Genomic DNA, 16,195 nt, shown 5'->3' on the forward strand with positions numbered 1-16,195 from the left:
TGTGAACATTTCACAGGGGGAAATAATCTAAGACTATGAAAAACATGTTTATAAGGTGCAATACAGCATTGGAAGGAAATAACAGACTGTTCAGGAGCAGAGACATATAGCATTCATGCTATAAGTTGCTCTGACTGAGCTACTGATTTGGGTGTAAGTAATGAATATTTAATGCAGATAAAGCCCAGCTTGAAGAAGCTGATGTACAGTTCATCATCTAAACAACCAGGCTAGCCACAGATGAGATCCCATTTCGTAGTACTGATATAAATTACATATGGGGAGGAGAGGAAGTCTGTCTGCACAGTGACACCTCCTGTCCATCAGCCAGCACTTCAGGATCTAAAGTGCTTATGCTCCTCTATTACATCATCCTGCACTAACTGTGAAAGCAAAAATGAAAACACAAACAAGAGAAGACAGAAATGCTTCCTTCTTGCTATACACATCTTTGGGTATGTGTAATCCCTACTTTTCTTCTGTTAAGAAGCTGTTTGTCTCTTCACCAGTCTCTTCAGTGCATCCTTCTCATCCTGGTTCCTCAAGGTGTAGATGAAGGGGTTCAGCACGAGCATCACCATGTTGTAAAGCACAGAGACCACCTTGTCCCTCCCCAGGACATAGGCAGAGCTGGGTCAGGCATAAATGAAGAAGATGGAACCATAGTAGAGAGTGAGGCAGTGAGGCAGGCAGCACAGGTGGAGAAGGCTTTGTGCTGCTGCTCAGCAGAGCGTGTATTTCAGGACGACGGCCAGGATGGAGGAACAGGATGTGAGGATGAGCACAGAGATGGTGTCAGAGTGGGGGAAAGTTGCACACATAATGGATGACATGGTGACCACATAGAACAGAGGGTTGCAGATGGCCATGTAGCAGTCACAGGCCAGTGCAGCCAGCAGGGAACACTCAGTGACCATGCAGACCCCACAAAAGTAGACCTGTGCAGCACACCCCAACACCGAGATGGCTTTCCTTTCTGAAAAGCAATTTGCCAGCATTTTGGGAGCAACCGCTGAGGACTTGCCAAGATCTAGCAGAGAGAGATGGCAGAGGAAGAGTCACAGTCCCAAGTTGAGCCTGATAAACGTGTTTGTGCTGAGGTTCCCACCAAGGAGGTGACATAGACAAGAAGGAACAGCACAAAGAGAGCCACCTGCAGCTCCTGAACATCTGCGATTCCCTAAAGAATGCTCTCTTCCACCACTGGCCTGTTTCTTCTTGTCATTCCCTTAGTGAAAGTGTGTCTCTGTGAGTAGGACAAAAGGCGAAGGGCACAAATAAGCTATCACCGTGGGGTGAAAGGATAATTCATGGTGGCACTGGGGACATTCTGCATCTCAGAGAAGTTGAAAGAGATGTTTTTGTTTTAATAGGGCTCAAAGTCCCTGCTATTAGATGAGAGATGGGTCCTTTTGAAACATCTGCTGTTCTGGTCTGCATGACATCCCTGTTGACACCCTCAGAGAGGGTTCACTTTCAGTGATGGGATGATTGCAGGAAAGACCACAGGGTCTGACACTGCAGACAAGGCTCTTCCCACCTAACATCACACCCTTGATAGGTCAATGGCCACCTCCGAGACAGTGTCTGTCAATGGGGAGTCAGTAGTCAATGGGGAGAAGTGTGAACTTCCAGGAAGTATTCAGATAAGCTATTTAGGGTGTTTATTTTGGAGCAAGATGGATTGTTTCCTAGAGAATCCGGTGACAGGATGAAGAACAGTCAGATGAAGAAGTCTGCATAACATTCAGCTAAATCATGCTCAGACTCAATGCTGAGTTAAACACAAGTGCTGAGGTAGCAGTAGATAGTCTGGAAGAGAAAAAAAAACAAAACACTACCACCCCATAATTAGATTTTCATTTCTCAGAACAAAATGTTGATTTAAAGAAAAATAAACCACCACTTTCTGCTTCCAGTCTGGCTTTGGTATTCTTTCCCAGAGTCCTGCATGGGATGTGGGGTAAGAAACCCCACATGCGTCAAGGGGACCGTTTGTGGTGACTAGCACTAGCACACGCACCACATGCTAATGCCACTCAGTGATTCATCTCGCACCTTGCCATTTCTTTCTTTCCTTTGAACAATTCAGTGATCATCCTATCAGCACTGAAATGTTCTGGATTTTGGTGGGTTGACATTAAGCCTGCAGAGCAGCTGCCTCCAGCGGTCCGACCTGCCCCAGCTGAGTGCACAGCCCTCTTGCTCTGAGCTTGCCTCCATGTCTTTCCTCATTTCGGGGAGCTGGAGTCCAAAAGCTGGCAGGTGTCTTTGGGAAAGAAGCGACACAGACTCTCATTAGCTTTTTTTTTTTTTTTTTTTTTTTTGGGTGTGTGTACGTGTAGGCTGTTTTCTGCATTCTTTTATATTAAAATTCATTACAGGATTTTTGGTATTGTTGTACATTTGAGCACAGATCGTGTTTTTACATATTTTCTGATTGACTAAGATTTAATGAACAGAATAAGGAGAGAGAATGAAAACAGTAATACAGACCTAATCTGTCAGACTTCATGATATTTTGGGCTAATGGTAGTTTTCCTACCTTTGAAACCACATTGGACACGTGCTGGAAAATGCTGCAATAGATGCCATCATGCAGATGGGATTATTTATTTATTTATTTATTTGTTTAGATGGGCAGCTGCTTGGAACTCCAAGGTAGTAGAAAACATGTTGAGGTAGTAGACAAGCAGAAGTGAAGTGATCACAGTAAAGCCAGAAGAGGCAAAAATCTATGTTTATTTGAGGTGTGTGTTGGAGCAAGAGGGTGCTGACACAGGGAGCTCATCGCAGTAGAAATGATCAGAAGAAATATGTTTGCACTGCCAAAATCTAGCTAGTGTGGCACTAAAAAAGAATACAGAGAACAGGTGTGACTGTGGAAGAAAGTTGTTTTTTTTTCTTTTGGTGAATCATGTATAAGTGCTGATGTAAATGTTTTGTTTTTCATCTGCTCCCTTTCCTCAGTATGGGAGATGAGGGAGGACATCTGCTTAAATCCAGATATTCAAAACAAATTATTCGTGGGCTTCATTAGTGAACATGCAGATCAAGAAATTTATATTCCGAGTGGATTTTGCTTGTTGTCAAGTTTCTAGTCTCCATGGAGTGGAATGCCTCCAACGTCACAGAAATTGATATAAATACCGTTTGGTCGCTAAAAACTTATTCAACAATCATCCTCAGTGCAGTGTTTAAGGAATGATCACTGAAAAGCACTCCCAACATCTGTTTGAAGATGAATTGTGGCCATGGTCATTTCTTCTGGAGGAGCAAACAAAGTCATCCCAGTTGCTGAAGGAGCTACGTAGACCTGAAGATCTGAGCTCTGTGGGAGAAGTCATGCCCAAGGTGAGGTCCTCAGGTCTGAACCAGTAGGATGTTAAGGGGCATCACGGAGCTGCAATAAGCACCTTTCTGTTTGTCTTATGAATTTGAACGTAGTGAGATAGGTGAAAGAAAGGACCAGAAGTTTAAGATATCTGATTTATATCAAACAGACTGGGCATAGCATAAGGAAACTAACACAGGAAGAGGACTGCTTTGAAGTTTAGATGATATAAAACAGGGAGACACACGGACATCCCATCTTTCTGTAGGTGCCACTGTAATAGCAGGTGATGACCCCAGTGCTTTCAGTGCAGACTGTATTATTTCCTCCCCCTTCCCTGCTCAGCTCCTCATGTGCTTGCTCTTTTGGCCTTGGCTGTACGTCCAAGTTAAGTTGCCAGCCCCCACTGTGCAACCACGCGCTTCCTTTCCTATGGAGTTGTGAAGACCATGTATAATGAAAACTGTGTGTTCACGTCAGACTTAGAAGAAAAATGCCCATGCTTTTGCTCCCCTTTGTTTTGCAAAAGGAAATGAAAATCAATAGGGAAGGTATTTCTGAAAGTTGAATTATTTCATGTTGTTTTATTTAAAAAAAAACAAAAATTGTTTTTTCCTCCCCCTTTAATTCTTTTTGAAAGGCACCTGATATTCACTAAGGAAAATCAAAATGCATTAAGTATCTCAATTTAAACCAAAACCAAAACAGGTTATTGCTGAATAATGCCTACAGTCTTGAATTTCCACCTGAGTTAAATGTCACCAGGAGTGCACAAATAATGAAGCCATGTTGGAGATGAAATGCTGAACTCAACCCAGGTTGGCATTCTCACTCTTTATCTTGAGAGCTAAGGTTTACTTTTCAAATGGTTTTGAAGAGGTTTGGCTCTCCCAGGGGTGGTTGGAAGCCCAGCATAACACTCCAGTAGGGAAGCACTCTGCCTCCTCGTCAGCACATGGGAAGCTGAGGGTCCTGCTGAGCTGAGCTGCCCAAAATCAGAGGACTGAAGCTGCCAGAGGTGCAAGCCTGGTTTCCCCTGCTCCCCTCCTGACCCTGGCATTTTCTGTTGCTTTATCCTTCCCCCACACACTGAATGTTTTACGGAGAATGACACCTGTCAATCACACTGACGTGCATGAGTTCATTCTCCTGGGGCTGACCACCCGCCCAGATCTGCAGGTCCCCCTTTTCCTGGTTTTTCTGTCCACGTACATAGTGACACTCCTGGGGAATTTTGGGCTGATTGCATTAATCAGGACCAATCTTAACCTTCACACCCCCATGTACTATTTCCTCAGCCACTTGGCTTTTGTTGACATCTGCTACTCCTCCATCATCCTCCCAAAAATGCTGGTACAGATCTTGATGGAGGACAAAACCATTGGCTTCTCAGAGTGCGCAGCCCAGTTGTGCTTCTTCGTTGTTTTTGGGATCACCGAGTGCCTCTTGCTGGCTGTGATGGCCTACGACCGGTATGTGGCCATCTGCAAGCCCCTCCTGTACCCCACCATCATGTGCAGAGCGACGTGCCGCTGGCTCGTGGCTGCTTCCTACGCCATCAGCGTTGTGCATGCGGTGACGCATACCACTTTCATCTTTACATCCTCCTTCTGCCGGACCTATGTCATCAATCACTACTTCTGCGACATTGCCCCGCTCCTAGCTCTCTCCTGCTCCGACACCCACACCTATGAGCTGGTTGTCCTCGCTCTTGTCAGCATAAACTGTCTTAGCACTGTGACCGTTATCTTTGTTTCTTACATCTATATCCTCCCCGCCATTCTGAGGATCCACTCTCCTCAGAGCCAGAGAAAAGCCTTCTCCACCTGTGCCTCCCACCTGACAGTGGTCACCATGTTTTACGGGGCAATTTTGTTCACGTACCTGCGCCCCAGCTCCACCTATGCATTGGATGAGAACAAAGCGGCCACACTATTTTATACCATCATGACCCCCATGATGAACCCCTTGGTCTACAGCCTGAGGAACAGGGAGGTGAAGGCTGCCCTGAGAAGAGTGGCTGGGAGAAGGCTGTGAGGGAAGCGGGTGACCAGGGCAGCACTTCCTTATCGCTATTATTGAATGGGGCTCAAAACTTCATTGGAATCTGCATTGAAGGTGGACCGGGAGCAATTTCTACATAATTTCTTGCACTCAGCAACAGGGAGAGGTCCAGTAACTGATACGGAACAGACACTAACTGCTGTATAGCCAAAGTTAGGTGAGGTGAAACCCAACTTTACGTACCATCAATGGTCCGTGAGTGGTGAGCCATCCCACCACAGAGCTTGATTCATCCTGCTTATCCCATTTCTCTGTTCAGTGAGTACAGAGAAAGCCTGGTTTACACTGGACATAGGTTTCCAGATGGTTAACACTGAGAGGAGAAGCCACAAGGACAGTCACAAACCCTTCCATGAAGGGTTCTTCTCAACGTATCTGTGAAACTCTGTGCCTACGGGACTGGGTGGGAATGGAAGTGACCTGAAGGACTGCAGGACAGGGAGGGCTCATCATATAATCTTTTAATAACTTGACACTTTTAAATCACTTGACTTTTGCAGTGAGTGTTTGTGCTGATTTTCCTGCAACCCCCTGGGTAATTTCAGCCTTGCCTTGTCTGTTCCTACATCTACTTCTCAGATGGTGTGCAAATATAAATGACTTAGTCATATGTTGGGTTAATAACAACTGGTTCTCCATTTATTGAATCAACAAGGCTGTGTTTTCCAGCGTATTAAAAAGTGGACTTTCAGTACAACAAATCAAGATGTTACAGAATGGGGACTGATATCAGTATGCCGAAGATTTCTCTGTCATATTGTTAAGAAACAAATAACTTTGGATAAAAACAAACAAACAAATAAACAAAAAGTAAAATGACCTTAAATGAAAACAATGTTCTTGCTATAGTAAATTTTCCACTCAGTCAATACCTCCTCACACCCCTGGTTATTATTTAACTGTCTCAGGTGTAATTTTTGGTGCCACTCCAGCTAGATTTCAGCAACACAAAGATATGTTTTCCAACATTTCCACTGCAGTGACTTCCTCTTTTAGCCCTCTTCTGCTCCAACACCTGCCAAACAAATACGTAGCACTGCCTATTCCTCTCTCTTCTAACTCCTTGCAGGAAAAGAAAAAAAAAAAAAAAAGGACCCCCCCCCCCCCCAAAAAAAAAAGAGCATTTCAACCTGCTGAAGAAGATGAGTTTTGGCCTCAGCCTTGCACAGACTGTGGTAAATTTTGGCATAACAAGGGAAAGGAATTTTCTTTTTTCTCCTCTCCTCTCCTCTCCTCTTCTCTTCTCTTCTCTCCTCTCCTCTTCTCTTCTCTTCTCTTCTCTTCTCTTCTCTTCTCTTCTCTTCTCTTCTCTTCTCTTCTCTTCTCTTCTCTTCTCTTCTCTTCTCTTCTCTTCTCTTCTCTTCTCTTCTCTTCTCTTCTCTTCTCTTCTCTTCTCTCTTCTCTTCTCTTCTCTTCTCTTCTCTTCTCTTCTCTTCTCTTCTCTTCTCTTCTCTTCTCTTCTCTTCTCTTCTCTTCTCTTCTCTTCTCTTCTCTTCTCTTCTCTTCTCTTTCTCTTCTCTTCTCTTCTCTTCTCTTCTCTTCTTTCTCTTATTTCACTGTGTTTTTGCTTTAATAAAAGGAGTACAGTGGGCTTTGCATTGGTTTGGGCTGGCCAGAACTCACTGATCCTTGTTTGTTTGTTCATTTGTTGCATCACTGTAAAGTATGCGTTCTCTTTTTCATTGTTCCCTGGCACATATATATCTATATCTGCATGTGTGTACATAAATAAATATATGAACTCTGCAGGAAATATATATTGAAATGGGAATATAAATACGTATATACGGAAAACAAAGATGTATATGGAAAAAATATGTATGTATATGAAATAAACATTTATGAAAAAAATACATGGTAAACATGGTAGATATGGAAACAGAAGTATAAAAATAATTGCATCACTCCCAAAGGAAGTCTTCAAAACCACTTCTCGACCAAAGCACCTTAGAAGTCCCAGCAGGGTTGGATTCGTGACAGGAGCGTTAAAAAGCAATTAAATCAGGTGGGTTGCTCAGATCAAAGATGTGTCCTTGCCACCTGCTGTGCACCAGTGCTGCCTGCTGCAGAGGTGAGGTCCCCGCTGGTGAGGAGCAGAGGACGCCCACGGTGTGTGCATCCCCTGCAGGAAGAAGGGGAAAGAGAACAACTGCCTTGCTCAGAGTCGGGTCTGTAGAGATGGGTTTGGTTGGTCTCAGCCATATCTTTATTAGAGAAGCTAAACAAGGAGAGGGATTCTCTTGTAAGAGCTATAGTGGCAAAGGGGGAGAACAGGGCACCTGAATTTTTTGAAGACTGTGATGCCAGCTTCCAGGTGAATTACCAGTTATACCACGTCTTTCTCTGCAATGCTGGGTAATTCCACCCTGAGTTATCTGGGGTTTCTGTAGGATTTCTTGCAGCATTCTGACCCCTGTTCCTGTATCAGAAATTGGGCACATTGTCTGACATGCAGCTAAATCCCATGCACTTCTTGCACCTGGGCACGGAGTTTATTTGATTTTTCCACTACAAGTCCCAGTCAGGCTCACTAATGCCCATTTTACACTGATTTACCTGCATCAGTATGGGAAAGCTGTACTCGTTTCACTAACATTAGGTTACAGGGACAGAACCTCTATAAGGAGCATGGTGATTTCCATGATCCTAGACTAGATGAAGCTGACGTGGGCACGCTTACCCCCCAGTTTTCTTTAAAACTGGCTCTTTTCTCATTTTTCTTTAAATATATATTTATGTAATAGTGGCTGCTCCTGGAGTGCTGTTCTGTATTTCCCATTGATTTTTGTGAGAAAGGGTCAGGAAGCATTGGTATATTTAATACATTTAATATAAGAATAAATTTAAACAGATATTTTCTTATATTTAAAACTCCTAAGTATGAATTTTAAAATGAAAATCATAGAGAAGGAAGTTATTAATGTGAAGATTTGTTGTGCCACTTTTTTTTAAGAATTTCTTTTCTCTCAAATGATGGCACAGCTCCACTTCCTTATACTCCAGAAAAGCTTAACCCCAAAATCATAAAAAAATGAATTGTTATGGAAGACTGAGTATGATTTTCATCTTTCCTCTGTGCAACAATGCAAGCGAAAGAATCTTTAAGAACGCTCCACCAAGAAGACATTTGGAAAGTAGGAGGCATTAAAAAGAAGGAGTAAATCTGCTGCAGTTACTCTCACGTTACCTGGTGATGTCCAGCCACTGCAGATGCCTGGGCCACCTTTTCAGCTGTGTTTTCCCCCTTTCTGTGCCATGATTCACTGTCAAAAGCAGCCTCACCTAGCACGCAGATCTCCAGGCTGCTGATGTCAGGAAATGCCCCCTCCCCTCCCTTCCCTTCCCTTCCCTTCCCTTCCCTTCCCTTCCCTTCCCTTCCCTTCCCTTCCCTTCCCCCTTCCCTTCCCTTCCCTTCCCTTCCCTTCCCTTCCCTTCCCTTCCCTTCCCTTCCCTTCCCTTCCCTTCCCTTCCCTTCCCTTCCCTTCCTTCCCTTCCCTTCCCTTCCCTTCCCTTCCCTTCCCTTCCCTTCCCTTCCCTTCCCTTCCCTTCCCTTCCCTCCCTTCCCTTCCCTTCCCTTCCCTTCCCTTCCCTTCCCTTCCCTTCCCTTCCCTTCCCTTCCCTTCCCTTCCCTTCCCTTCCCTTCCCTTCCCTTCCCTTCCCTTCCCTTCCCTTCCCTTCCCTTCCCTTCCCTTCCCTTCCCTTCCCTTCCCTTCCCTTCCCTTCCCTTCCCTTCCCTTCCCTTCCCCCTTCCCTTCCCTTCCCTTCCCTTCCCTTCCCTTCCCTTCCCTTCCCTTCCCTTCCCTTCCCTTCCCCTCCTCTCCCTTGAGGGTTGCACTGAAGTGTGATCCATATTATCATACTGATCATATTAAATATGAGTATACAATAGATAATATATATATATATGCAAGTGAATGAATAAAAAATCGAACACTTGGCAGAGTAACTGATACTGAAATAAATTTCCATTGTCTCGTCAAGTTGTTCTTTCATGTACATTGATTTAAAATTAAACAAATATTTGATAATAGGAGCAATAGCCAGTGTAGGTCTTTTTAGGCACTGAGTCTGCCCGTTAATTTATAATTTTCATTGTAGCTTTGTGGACATAACTCACAGTGCTTCTGGAGGAAATGGCCGAGGAGAATCAAACTGGGCAAGTTACAGAGCTGACTCTTGTGGGACTCACGGACAACCCCAGGCTGCAGGCACCTCTCTTCGTGCTGTTCCTCCTCATTTATGCCACCACACTGGCAGGGAACCTGGGGATGGTTGTGCTGATCAGGAGCAGTGGCCAACTTCAGACGCCCATGTACTTTTTCCTCAGCAGTTTGTCTCTCCTGGATGCTTGCTACTCAACAGTGGTGGCACCAAGGACTTTAGTGAACTTTCTGACAGAGAAGAAAACCATCTCCCTGGCTGGCTGCGCTGCCCAGATGTTTTTTTTCATAGGTTTTGGGACCACCGAGTGCTTCCTGCTGGCTGCCATGGCGTACGACCGCTACGTAGCCATCTGCAGCCCTCTGCTTTACACGGCCATCATGTCTCGACGGGTCTGCATCCTGCTGGTGGCCGGCTCGTATGTCCTTGGGCTGCTGCACTCTCTGGTGCACACGGACTTCACCTTCAGCCTGTCTTTTTGCCAGCCAGCTGAGATCAACCATTTCTACTGTGGTATCATGCCTGTTCTAGCACTGTCCTGCTCTGACACCCACATCAACAGGTGCTTGATATTCGGTCTTGCAGGATTGGTTGAGATGGTGACCATCCTGGCTGTCCTGGTCTCCTATGCCTTCATCCTCTCTGCCATCTCAAAGATCAGCTCCGCTAAGGGCCGGCACAAAGCCTTTTCCACCTGCACCTCTCACCTGGCCGGAGTCACCATCTTCCATGGGTCTATACTCGCCCTGAACTTCCGACCAAATTCCAGCGATGTCCTGAACACTGACAAGATCTTTGCTGTGTTGTACTCATTGGTGGTTCCCATGCTGAACCCTCTGATCTACAGCCTCAGGAACAGGGATGTGAGGAATGCCCTGAAGGAGTTTGTCGTGTGGAAATAGCTCCAGCACAACATTGATCTGCTGGTTTTGTGATAGAGGACTCCATAACTTCACTTGACGCCAAGAACTTTTGTTTCCCTGCCTTGTACTTGAGAATGCCAGATTTGGCTTTGAATATTTGCAAGGAATCTGTTGTCCAGAGAGGCTGTGCAGTCTCCTCCTTGGAGATCTCCAGAAACCACCAGGACATGATCCTGGGCAACCTGCTCTGGGTGTCGCTGCTTGAGCAGGCGATAGGGCCAGATGACCTCCAGAGGTGTCTTCCTACCTCGGCCAGTCCATAATTCTGTGTAGTCTTGCTCTTCTTCTGCTACTGGCTTGTGCCAGTAGTCAGATATTGTGGACAGTCTGATTTACCTTCCATATTTTATTGCACTTAGCTTTTTCATGGCCTTTTCAGATGTACATTGGACAATAGCCCCATGCTCCTTGATAGCCCTGTCAAAATCTTCCTCCACATCCAACAGCATTCCCCAGTTTATAGCTTAAATCCCATTTTACGGCCTCTTTTTTTTTTTTTTCTTTGCCACAAATATTGTGTCTACTTAAAACATCCACTATGTTACCTGAATGCCTCACTTCTTATCTGCCTCATTCCCCCTTTAGGGGGTTTACAAAATCATAGAATCATTTAGGTTGGAAAAGACCTCTAGGATCATCTGGTGTAACTTTTAATCTAGCACTGCCAAGAACTCATAGGAAGCTCGTGTCAGTTTTTATGCAACCAAGAAAATGGGAGGGAAGGGACACAATTAGTGTGCCTGCATTTCATGGTTGCTTGTCTTGGAGGACAAAATCCAGCTCAACTGATTCTCAGAAACTGCTGGAACTGCAAAGTCCTGATTCAAAATAAATATTCATTCTGAAAGACACTCCAAATCACACATATATAAATGTACCAATCATAGAATCATTATGGCTGGAAAAGACCTTCAAGATCATCTGGGCCAACCATCACCCTATTACCAATGTTGTCCACTAAACAATGTCTCTAAACACCACATCCAACCTTTCCTTGAACACCCCAGGGACAGTGTCTCCACCACTTTCCTGGGCAACCCGTTCCAATGCCTGACTGCTCTTTCTGAGAAGAAATGTCTCCTAATTTCCAACCTAAATCTCCCCTGGCGCAACTTGAGGCCGCTCTAGTCCTATTATTAGTTACCCATGAGAAGAGGCTGACCCCCAGCTCCCCACACCTTCCTTTCAGGTAGTTGTAGGGAGCAATAAGGTCTACACTCAGCCTCCTCTTCTCCAGACTAAACAACCCCAGTTCCCTCAGCCGCTACTCACAGGACTTGTGTTCCAGGCTCTTCACCAGCTTCAGAGCCCTTCTCTGGACACACTCCAGGGCCTCAATGTCCTTCTTGTACTGAGGGGCCCAAAGCTGAATGCAGCACTTGAGGTGCGGCCTCACCAGAGCTCAGTATAGGGGGACTATTACCCCCCTGGTCCTGCTGTCTACACTATTCCTGATACAAGCCAGGATGTCGTTGGCCTTTTGGCCACCTGGGCACAATGCTGGCTCATGTTCAGGCGAGTGTCAATCAGCATCCCCAGATCCTTTTCCTCTGCAGAGCTTTCAAGACACTCTGCCCCAAGCCTGTAGTGTTGCATGGGGTTGTTGTGGCAAAAGTGCAGGATCCGGCACTTAGCCATGTTGAACCTCACCCCATTGGCCTCTGCCCATATATCCAACCTGTCCAGGTCCCTCTGCAGGGCCTTCCTACCTTCCAGCAAATTGACACCCCCAACTTGGTGTTATCTGCAAACTTACTGAGGGTGCACTCCCCTCATTGGAGACATTAATAAAGATATTAAAGAGGTTGGGCCCCAACACCGATCCCTGGAGAACATCACTAGTGACTGGTCGCCAGCTGGATTTCACTCTGTTCACCACCACTCCCAGGGCCCAGCTGTCCAGCCAGTTTTTAACCCAGCAAAGTGTGTACCTGTCCAAGCCATGGGCTGCCAGCTTCCCCAGGAGAATACTATGGGAGACCGTGTCAAAGGCCTTGCTGAAGTCTAGGTAGACTGTGTCTACAGGCTTTCCCTCATACACCAGGTGGGTCAACTGGTTGTAGAAGGAGATGAGGTGTGTCAGGCAGGACTTGCCTTTCATGAACCCATTCTTACTGGGCCTGATCCCCCTGATTGTCCCACTATGCTTCATGATTGCATTCAAGCTGACCTGTTCCATCACCTTTCCTTGCACTGAGGTCAGGCTGACAGGTCTGTAGTTCCCTGGGTCCTCCTTACAACCCTTCTTATGGACGGACGTCACATTAGCAAGTCTCCAGTCATCTAGGACCTCTCTGGATGACCATGACTACTGATAGATAATGGAAAGCGGCCCAGGAATCACATCCACCAATTCCCTCAGCACCCTAGGGTGGATCCCATCTGGCCACATGGACTTGTGACAGTCCAGATGGAGCAGCAGGTCTCTAACTGTTTCCACCTGAACTACGGGGGGTTTCTTCTCCTCCTTGTCCCAGATTTCCAGGTCAGTAGGCTGAGTACCCCGAGGATAAGTGGTCTGGCTAGTAAAGACAGATGTAAAGAAGGCGTTAAGAACCTCAGCCTTTTCTTTATCCTCAGTAGTCATGTTGCCCCCTGCGTTCAGTAAAGAATGGAGATTTTCCTTGGCCCTCCTCTTGCCATTAATATATTTATAAAAACATTTTTTTTTGTTATCCTTAACCATAGTGGCCAGGTTGAGTTGTACTGGGTTTTGGCCTTCCTGATTTTTTCTCTGCATATGCTGGCAAATTCCTTGTACTCTCCCCAAGTTGCCTGCCCCTTTTTCCAAAGGATATAGACTCTCTTTTTCTCCTGGACACTCAGCAAAACTTCCCCGTTCAGCTGTGCCGGTCCTCTTCCCCGCCGGCTCATCTTCCGGCACACAGGGACAGCCTGCTCCTGTGCCTTGAAGACTTCCTTCTGGAGGAGCATCCAGCCTTCCTGGAACCCTCTGCCCTTCAGGACTGACTCCCAAGGGACCCTTCCTACCAGTGTCCTGAACAGTTCAAAGTCAGCCCTCCAGAAGTCCAAGGCAGCAGTTTTACTGACCCCCCTCCTGACTTCACCAAGAATAGAGAACTCTGCCATTTCGTGGTCACTCTGCCCAAGACAACTCCCTACCACCACATCTCCCACCAGTCCTTCTCTGTTCATGAACAGCAGGCTCACTAACCAGCTCAGTCAGGAAGCTGTCTTCCACACACTCCAGGAACCTTCTAGACTGCTTCCTCAGGGCTGTATTGTATTTCCAGCATATGTCCGGGAAGTCTTACATCTATCTGAGGAGACCAGTTGAAGTTATGGATTGCTATCTGCTCAGGGATACCTCAAGTTTTATTGCAGTAAAGCTTTTTAAAAATAATTTTAATCAGTTTTCAATTTGTTTCTGTTAAACCAAAAGGCTATCCAAAATCCTCAAAATGTTTCGGTATAGCTTTGAGATTAATCCTGTTGTTATCAAAGTTGCCTCTGGAAAAAAACCTTGTATTTTTTCTGCTGTCACCTGCAGAATCACTGAAATCTTGCCAAAATTGGCTTTTTAAAGTGCCTGTAGAACTAACAAAAATAGCTGGTGTGCCAAACAAATAGAACTGTTTATTATGTTCAATATAAATATAGCCACTGCATTATCAAATGCATCTCCAAATTCAGAGTTGCATGAGTTCCAGAATTTCCATTCATTTTGAGATGCATTCCTAGGAGGATGTGACTGTGGAGGATTGGGTTGAATGGGTTTCTGTGTTAGCTGAGTCCCCGCAGCTTTCCATGCTCATTAAATTGGATTAATCTGTCTAGGATTAAAGTGCAATATTACAAATTGTAAAGTGTAGTAGGTTTACCCCAAGTTCCATCTTACAGCTACAGAAAGAAAAGAATACAGCACTGTGTATCCTACAGGCTTCTCTCCCTGCATCACTGCATCAGTGAGAGATGGGGAAAGAAAACTTTCGGGAAGGGTGAATCAAATTTAAACTTTATTACAAGATCTTTCTCCATGAGACCAAATAACTATTTGCTCATTACAGTTTCAGACCCTCCCTCCCCATTTCAATGAAGACCAAGATGGAGAAATCTCTTTGCACATCTCATGGAAGCCTCCTTCACCTCCCTGTTCCTCAGGCAATAGATGAGAGGGTTGAGAAGGGGGGTCACCAGAGTGTAAAATATGGAGGCCACCTTGTCCAGGCCCTTGTGACTGGAGCTGGGCAGGAGGTACATGAAGAAGCCCGTCCCATAGAACAAGGAGATGACCATCATGTGGGAGGCACATGTGTTGAAGGCTTTGGACCTACTCTGTGTGGAGCTCATCCTCAGGACAGTGGAGAGGATATATAGGTATGAGACTACGATGATTCCGCTGGTGCTAATCCCATTTATGCTAACAAAAGCAAAGATGACCCTCTCCCTGATGAGTCTGTCAGAGCCCGAGAGCTTTAGCAAGGGGCTGACATCGCAGAAGAAATGATCGATTATGTTGGACTTCCCAAAAGATCCCCCAAACGTGCAGCCAGTGTAAATCGCTGCATAAAGAACACCAAGGGTGTAGGACATTGAGACCAGCTGGATGCAGACCGCCTGCGGCAACATGACCACGTAGCGCAGCGGGTTGCAGACAGCGGTGTAGCGGTCATACGCCATGATGGCCAAAAGGTAGCATTCGGCAATCCCAAAGAACATGAAGCTGTAAAGTTGTGTCACGCAGCCCTCAAAGGAAATGGTGTTGTTCCCCGAGGCCAAGGACACCAGCATGTTGGGCATAATGACCGTGGAGTAACAAGCATCAACAAAAGAAAAATGACCAAGGAAGAAGTACATGGGGGTGTTCAAGCCCCGGTCAGTCCTGACCAGGGCCATCATGCCAAGATTCCCCAAGAGGGTCAGCATGTACATCAGCAGAAACACCCCAAAGAGTGGGAGCTGCATGCCTGGGCTCTCTGCAAGTCCTAGGAGGATGAAGCCATGGACTGTGTGGTTAAATCCCATAAACATTGTCTTCCTTTAATTGTACCTGTGAGAGAAGAGGATAATAAAAATAAAAAGAAAATACAGAGCATCTCCTCCCTACACAATGTACTTATCTAGTTTAAATGATTCCTTTGATAAATATTTACGTACTACAGAGTTTCTATTTGAATTTTTTAAACAAGTAGTTTTGTCTAAAACAACTATTCCTATGGAATATACTAACTGTATTAAATAATATTTCACCAACAGTGCAAACAAACCATACATCATTACAGATATGAATATCTGTTCGCCTGCCTGTATGTCATCCACAGCACAGCTATGGCATTTGTAAGAAAATTCTTTTTTATTCAGAAATGTCTGATTAAAAATTAGACCTGATTACCTTTCCACTAGAAGTACTTAGAAAGATATTACAGAAAACTTAAGTCTGACAAATGTCTGATGATGGTAAATATTCATCCAAATGGTTGCTTTTAAAAATTATATTCCAATTAGCCTCTCCATGGTCTGTTCTGCAAAGACCTGATAACATTAACAAGAATATCTTAACCCAAACTTCCTCTCCTTGAGAATAGCAGAGCATTTACACTCTGTTGCTCATGTTAATGAAATATGTGCATTATAGGAAAAGATGATATTTTTCTCACCTGTGCTAGGTACCACTCTGAGACATCGTCCTCTCCGTTATCCAAAGGATAAAGCTAGATATGATATCTAAAGCTAAAAGTGTGAGAAATAATTT

At 45.1% G+C, this 16,195-nt stretch overlaps 3 protein-coding genes across 3 annotated transcripts; 2 read left to right on the top strand and 1 right to left on the bottom strand.

Moving 5' to 3' along the window:
• Window positions 1-4,304: 4,304 nt before the first annotated feature.
• Window positions 4,305-5,371, top strand: LOC106048248 (olfactory receptor 8U9-like). Its single transcript, XM_013200142.3, has one exon. It carries the CDS (start codon window positions 4,442-4,444, stop codon window positions 5,369-5,371), a length of 930 nt encoding a protein of 309 aa, XP_013055596.1. The 5' UTR covers window positions 4,305-4,441.
• A 4,129-nt stretch (window positions 5,372-9,500) lies between these two features.
• Window positions 9,501-10,461, top strand: LOC106048308 (olfactory receptor 5T17-like). The gene has a single exon (XM_013200204.3). It carries the CDS (start codon window positions 9,532-9,534, stop codon window positions 10,459-10,461), a length of 930 nt encoding a protein of 309 aa, XP_013055658.3. The 5' UTR covers window positions 9,501-9,531.
• A 3,775-nt stretch (window positions 10,462-14,236) lies between these two features.
• Window positions 14,237-15,474, bottom strand: LOC106048264 (olfactory receptor 8U9-like). The gene has a single exon (XM_048053148.2). The coding sequence runs from the start codon at window positions 15,472-15,474 to the stop codon at window positions 14,533-14,535; it is 942 nt and encodes a 313-aa protein (XP_047909105.1). The 3' UTR covers window positions 14,237-14,532.
• Window positions 15,475-16,195: the final 721 nt, after the last annotated feature.

This window comes from Anser cygnoides, chromosome 5, assembly GCF_040182565.1.
Source record: "Anser cygnoides isolate HZ-2024a breed goose chromosome 5, Taihu_goose_T2T_genome, whole genome shotgun sequence".
NCBI lineage: Eukaryota > Metazoa > Chordata > Aves > Anseriformes > Anatidae > Anser > Anser cygnoides.